Genomic DNA, 7331 nt, shown 5'->3' with positions numbered 1-7331 from the left:
AGGAAAAATATAAGCAAGTGAAATCTTATTTGAATCATCTAGTCGTACTTTCATAAAATTAACTTCTCATACTTTTTAAAGGTGCATATATATTTCAATATTTAAATAATTAAAACAACATATTGAGTTGCATAAAAAGTCAAATATAGCCAGTATAATAACTAAAATGGATAAAGTACAAGGTCAAAAAACGGAAAATTATTTTTTTTAGACAAAAAACATGGGTAGCCTATGCTACCCATTGTTACATTATGGATCCGCCTATAGTTGTAGGTATTTGTTAAATAACCTCTCTCTTGAGAGACCGTCTTTTCTAAAGACGGTTTTCAGAAGCCCAGTCCATTATATTAATTTAAAAAAAACTGACGCGCGCGTGTAAGTGTAATGTAAAAAGTCATATAATATATTTGGAGTTATAACAACATTAGTTGGGGTTATAACATAATATATTTGGTGTTATATCAACATATACTTGAGATTATAACATAATTTATTTGGGGTTATAACATAACATATTTGAAGCTATAACAATATATATATTTGAGGTTATAACATAATATATATGAGGTTATAACAATATATATTTGTGGTTATAACATTTTATATTTGGAGTTATAACATAATATATAGTTCGGTATATAATGGTCTGTGTTTGAGGGTATAGTATTTTTATAACACCAAATATATTATGTTTTAACCCTAAATGTATGTTGTTATAACTCCATATATATTATATTATTACTTAAAATATACATTGTTACAACTCTAAATATATTATGTTATAACCCCAAATATATTGTGTTATAACCACAAATATATGTTGTTAAAACCTCATATATATTATGTTATAACCTCAAATATATATATTGTTATAACTTCAAATATATTATGTTATAATCCAAAATAAATTATGTTATAAACCTCAAATATATGCTGGTATAACACCAAATATATTATGTTATAACCCCAAATAAATGTTGTTATAACTCTAAGTATATTATGTGACTTTACACATTACACTTACACGCAGGCCAATTTTTTTTTTTAAATTAACATAATGGGCTGGGCTTTTGAGAACCGTCTTTAGAAAAGACGATCTCAAGCACGAATTGTTTGTTAAATTGAATGTTGGTTTTATAATATACATTATTGTAGATCTTTATTAAATTAATTGTAGGTATTTGTAATATACAGTTTATGTGTTTATATGGCTTAGCTTGTAGGTGTTTATTTGTAATTAGGGGTGCACACGGTCTGGTTTGGTTTGGTCTGATACTAAAATCAGACCAGACTAAAAATTTCGATTAGGAAATTTTTCATATCGTATCAGACCGTTTAAATCACAGACCAGATCGGACCAAACCATTCTATAACGGTTTGGTTTGGTCTGGTCTACAGTTTTTACTTTTATATTTTTGCCAAATTAATATATGTGTTTATACAAATATTTCGCACCTACAATTACTGAATATAATAATTTGTAATTAGTTGATTTCATTAACATTATTTAAGTATATATTATTATATAAAAATAACTACATCTCGAAATATCTAGGTAACAACATATTTTTTTATAAAAAAACTATGATGTTTGGTCATAGTACAGTTTGCGGTCTGGTCTGATCTAAAAAATAAAAAACATGGACTAGACCGTAAATCCTAATTTTTTTTTTGAAAAAACCAAACCAGACCGTTTGAACTGTAAATTAGACCAAATATTAAAATTACGATTTGGTTTACGGTTTAGACCGAACTCTATTCAGCCCTATTTGTAATATACATTGTTGGTGTTGCATATTGTAGGTGTTTGTTAAAGGAATGTTGGTGTTTTTAATATAAATTGTAGGTGTTTTTAAAACATACATGTAATTGTTTGTAAACCTTTATTAAACTAATGGTAGGTCTTTTATTAAACTAATAGTAGGTCTTTATTAAACTAATGGTAGTTGTTCATATGTCTTGTATACTGTTTACGTAGCTTCTTATAAGGCTTGTATTTAAACAAATGGTAGGTCTTTATTAAACTAATAGTAGGTCTTTATTACACTAATGGTGGATGTTTATATGTCTTGTATATTATAAACTAATGTAGATGTTTGTTAAATTAAATGTAGTTGTTAAAAAATATACTTTGTAGGTGTTGTTAATTTGTATGTAGGTGTTTATTATATACATTGTATGCTTTTATATATCAGCTATAAAGATATTTTTATTTTTTATTACTTATTATAAGTCCTTTTGAAAATGTTGAAAGGTATTTATAATATATAGTGTAGGTGTTGTAGGTGTTTTTGTTGATTATTTTTAGATAGTTTATAGTTGTTATATTTATATATTTTTCTTCTCTGTTGCAGTGTTGATAAGCTTGTTTACACCAACTGCATACAATGTTAAATATTAATAAAATATTAAAATGAAGATGAAAAATGTTAATTATGTCTAAAAATTGCAATATAAATAAAATGATTTTTTAAAAGAACAATAAATAAAACGCCAAAAATAACAAATAAGAATAACTTCAAGGAACGGAGGAAGACAAGGAGTAAATGATAATCATATGGAAGCTCCCTATCTCAAAGAATTGACTTTTTTAAATCTATCTCATTGAATTTGTCTTATTTTATTTTTTAGTTATAATCCATATTTTTGTAATATTCATCTACACATTTTACTTATTTTTTATCTCATCTACGACTAAACATATCTTTCATTTTACCATAAAATAAAAAGTATCTATTTTATTGATTTTATCTATTTTTGGCGTTTCTAACACTTGAAAGTAAGTTTTTTTGGATAGTCAAGGAGGTGACAAATAAATGTAACGGCTCTGAACTTTTCACCGGGCAATCTCATTTAAAATTACTCCCAAACTTAACGGTCGAAAACCCCAGCAAACATAAATTTCTTCAAACCTTCCATAACTAGCCGTTATAGCTTCTTGGTTCTTACTCAACAATCTGCTCTCGCATTCTTTCTTTCCTTTCATCCAAAATAGCCATAAAACAATTCAATTTTTTCCAAAGACCATAACTTTGAGTCTTCAATCTGCCAATTTATTCGATTTTATACATTAATTTAATCAATCAAAATGGTGAATAACAGATCTCCATCTCCTATGAAACCAAACCCTAATACAAGAATCCTTCAAGAAAAAGAAGGATTTGGTGCTAGAAAGAGTTTTCATGGGTACCCATTTGTTAAATCCACCATTGTTGCCCAACCTAAAAATTTGACAACCAATACTCCTGCTAATAGTCCCGCAGGTACTCTCTCTTTAACTTTTTTCCGTAATTTTTCTAATAATAAATTTTCCCTTGGTTTATGATTTAGTGATTGATGTGTTATTTTGATTTATGGGTTAATTTCAAATTTTGTAATTTTTACTTAATTTATCATAAATTTGAAGTTTAGTTCCTATATTGGTTTATGATTTAGTGATTAATGTGTTATTTTGATTCATGAGTTGATTTTAATTTTTGTAATTTTTATGTAATTTTATGTAAACTCTTCACAAATTTGAAGTTTAGTTCCTATTTTGGTTTATAATTTAGTGATTGATGTGTTATTTTGATTCATGGGTTGATTTCAATTTTTGTAATTCTTACTTAGGTTTATGTAAACTTTTCATAAATTTGAAGCTTACTCCCTTTTTGGTTTTTCCATTAATGATAATAACTCAAAACTTGTAGAAGTATATTAATGTCTTATTTTCCCTATTTTGGCTCATCGTAAATAACTTTGTTCCTCGCAATACATCACACCACAAGTAGCAATTTCCAAGGGACAGACGAGTATAATACATTTTTTGTTTATCTAATTTTGGTTTATCTTGTAACAAAATGGAGATTGTGTTCCTTTTTGCTACTTTCATTTTTTTCCCACATATGATCTTGATAGACTGAGTTCAAATCCCTTAATTCTAGTTCAAGCTCTGAATTTTCTTTCTTGACTCATGATCACTTCTTGATGTTTCCCAATTTCTCATTGTTCAGTTTTACTATGATTTTTATGTGCGTATCTCTGGGTTGATTACAATTCTAGTAACCTATTTCATATATATCACAAGCTCAATTCTCAAGATTATGTTGTTGTATAGTTTTTTCATTGGGTGCATTTTTTTTTTGTTTCAACTGTACGTGTTAGAGTATATAACATATCATGAGCTCTCAACCATCAATAATGTGATTTGGACTTTCTAAAAATGACGTTACTGTATAGTAGTTTTTTCTTTAGGTGCAATTCTTTTTGTTTTAACCAATGTGTTAGTGTATATAATATACTATGTGGCCTCAAACATCAATAATGTGACTTGGACTTTCTAAAAATGATGTTATTGTATAGTTTTTTCTTTGGGTGCAATTTTTTTTTTGATCTACCCGTATGTGTTACCGTATATAACATATTATGGGCCTTCAATCATCAGTAACATGATTTGGAACTTTCTAAATATGGCAGAATATACAAGAACAATTTCATTTGGTAGAGAATATGGGATACCATTTCAAGACAATGAGCACAAAGAGAATGAGAAAGATCCGAATTCAAAGATCCCTGCACGAGTTCGGTCCCCTTCCTTGTCAAAGGGGACCAAGAACTTCATGTCTCCCACCATTTCAGCTACTTCGAAGATCAACTCATCTCCTAGGAAGAAAGTTTTGGGTGAACGAAACGAACCGATTCGCACTTCAGCCTCATTATCTGAAGGAAAATTCCATTTTTTCTCAGGGGATTTATTGGACTTTAATGATGAGAATGACCCAAAAGAACAAGCTGTTGATTTGGATACAGATTTAGTAGTACTTAGTCCTGAATTACCCTTAAATTCTGCTAAATCTTGTGATAGTTTACCATTGAGCGACATGCCTAAAGTTGCTTCTAATGAAGATTTGGGTTTGGATGTTAAAGATAGTGTTGCTCCATTAGATGCTGACCCATCTGTTGTTCCACCATATGATCCCAAAACCAACTTCCTTTCTCCTAGGCCGCGGTTTCTTTACTACAAACCCGAATCCAAAATCGAAAGCAGTATTAACTTTGAATATGATTTGGGTTCTCATTCAACTTCTGAGACTGAAAGTAGTGAAGTTGAGACATCTAGTGTTGAAGAAAAGTCTTCATGTTCGAATTTAGGCTCCATGGAAACCGAAGAACTCGATGAACCCAAGATGAAGGCAAGGTCTTGGTTTGGTGGAAAGTGGAAAGCTTTTTGTTTGATTCTGTTCATGCTGGTTTTTTTGATGAATTCTCAGATTTATAGAAATCCCATTTTGGATTTTGAACTTGTAGGAGAGAATTTCAATGCTGTGGTTCAAAATGCTAAGGTTTGGTCTGTTCAATCTGTGGGTATTTTGTCTAAGATGTTGTGTAAGGAAGTAGATGTTAAGTTTAGTCCTCTGCCTATTAATAACTTTACTGGTTGGCTAGAAAAGGATACTGAAGATTCCTTGCTTAGAGAATTCAAGAAGCTAGATTGTTATGAGGCAGAGAAACTAGAACAAGTTTCGGGTTTTCTCCCTTTCGACGAGCTGACAAAAGTTGTAGAAAGCGAGGAGGCAGAAGAAGATTATATAGTCGAAGATGAAGAAGTTTCTGTTGAGTTGACAAAAGAATTAGAAAGCGAGGAGGCAAAAGAAGAGTATATACTCGAGGATTCTATGGTCGATGAGTTTCAAAAAGAAACATTAGAAGAAAGAGTTATGCTCGAGGATGCCATCGAAACGATTGAAGAAGCATCATTTGTGAATGAACCTGAAAATCGAGAAGCACATCATTATAATGAAGAACATGATCTTACTTCATTACGAGATGATTCTCGAATCGATTTGGTGGTCGATGATGAACAACCTTCATCGATACCACAAGGAAGTGAGGAAGTGCAATCCCAACTTATAACTACAATTGAGCCAATTAGTGATACAACAAGCAAGAGAAATATAGATGCAAGTGTAACAGCAGTAGGTCTTATTGTTGTTTCAATATTGGTAGCCACCGGCTTTATGGTTGTAAAGAAGGCTAAGTCGGAGACTTCTTCTATGTTAGTCATGGAGAAATCAATAGATGTTCCGGTAGTGAGCAAAATCGATCCCAATGTGCACGAAAACAGCCCATGTGTGAGTGGACAGGTTGAGGTTGATATGGGTGGTGAGCCATGCCCCTCAGAATTCAGTAGCTTTCAAAAGACATCTTCTTGCAACAAGAACAAGGACAGTGATGAAGCTCAAAGTATAGAAAGATATTTGAAGCATAAGTATAATCACAAACGAGAGTCCCTTGCATCTTCATCAGATAATGCGATCACTTCATCCTATGGAAGTTACACTACTTACAGTGTACTACCCTCAAAGCAAGTAAGTCCTTAAGGCCCCATGATAGTTATACTCTAACACGCCTCTCACACGATATTCATATAGGCTAGAAGTGTGGATGCAGTACAGATCCTCTCCATACATGGCTCCGATACCATTTTAAACAACCAACTCAACCAAAAGCTTAAGCCGATGGTTGAGTCCCTACAATATGTTATATACTCTAAAACCTAATCATAACTAAAATGTTGATTTTTACAGGGAGACGATGAGCTGGTGACTCCGGTGAGGCGCTCAAGCCGAATCAGGAGCAAGGTCACTTCTCCATGACAGCCGATAAGTTACAATTGCCACAGAATGCAGTTATGAATTGTTGATTGTGATCTAGTTTTCTGACACAGTGTTTGTTATTCTGACTGTTTTAGAGATGTGCCACTTTCTAGTTTTTGATATTGAATGTAATATGTGGTTTGCAATTACTCTTGATTTGCTGATTAAATGGCCATTATGTAGGTTGATAATGGCGTATACATATATAGCAAACCTGGTTTGCTGCTAGTTTGATTGTTGTTTTCTTGTTATCAAACTGGTTTATGTTCTCTAATTTGATCTCATTTTTTCATGTCGCAAAGAAATTGTTTAACAAATCAATTTAATTGATTTAATTGAACCATTTTAACTCGATTTAATTATGAAAGTAGATGTTATAATCAATTTAATTGAACCATTTAACTATTTAATGAATATAATTAATCAATCAGCTAGTCTCTTGAGAGATCGTTTCTTTGAGAAACATATCTCAAGCTCAGTCCATTAAAGATTAATGCTTATATACTGTATTCTTAATACTTATTTATTATCCTTAATGATTACTTACCATATCTTTATTGTCTACTTTTAATATCTTAAATGTTTACTTACATTATCTTAGTGTCAACTAACAATATTTTAAAAAATACATAATGGAGTGGCGCATTTAGAAATAGTCTCTTAAAGAGACCGTCTCTCACAAGAATTTTGTGTTCA

At 30.9% G+C, this 7331-nt stretch overlaps 1 protein-coding gene across 1 annotated transcript; it reads left to right on the top strand.

The window, feature by feature from the left end:
- Window positions 1–2881: 2881 nt before the first annotated feature.
- On the top strand, window positions 2882–6955 carry LOC130806362 (uncharacterized). Its single transcript, XM_057671400.1, has 3 exons — window positions 2882–3263; window positions 4456–6347; window positions 6567–6955. Exons 1-3 carry the CDS (start codon window positions 3089–3091, stop codon window positions 6633–6635), a joined length of 2136 nt encoding a protein of 711 aa, XP_057527383.1. The 5' UTR covers window positions 2882–3088; the 3' UTR covers window positions 6636–6955.
- Window positions 6956–7331: the final 376 nt, after the last annotated feature.

Source organism: Amaranthus tricolor, chromosome 2 (assembly GCF_026212465.1).
Source record: "Amaranthus tricolor cultivar Red isolate AtriRed21 chromosome 2, ASM2621246v1, whole genome shotgun sequence".
NCBI lineage: Eukaryota > Viridiplantae > Streptophyta > Magnoliopsida > Caryophyllales > Amaranthaceae > Amaranthus > Amaranthus tricolor.
This window is presented reverse-complemented; position numbering and strand designations above follow the sequence as displayed.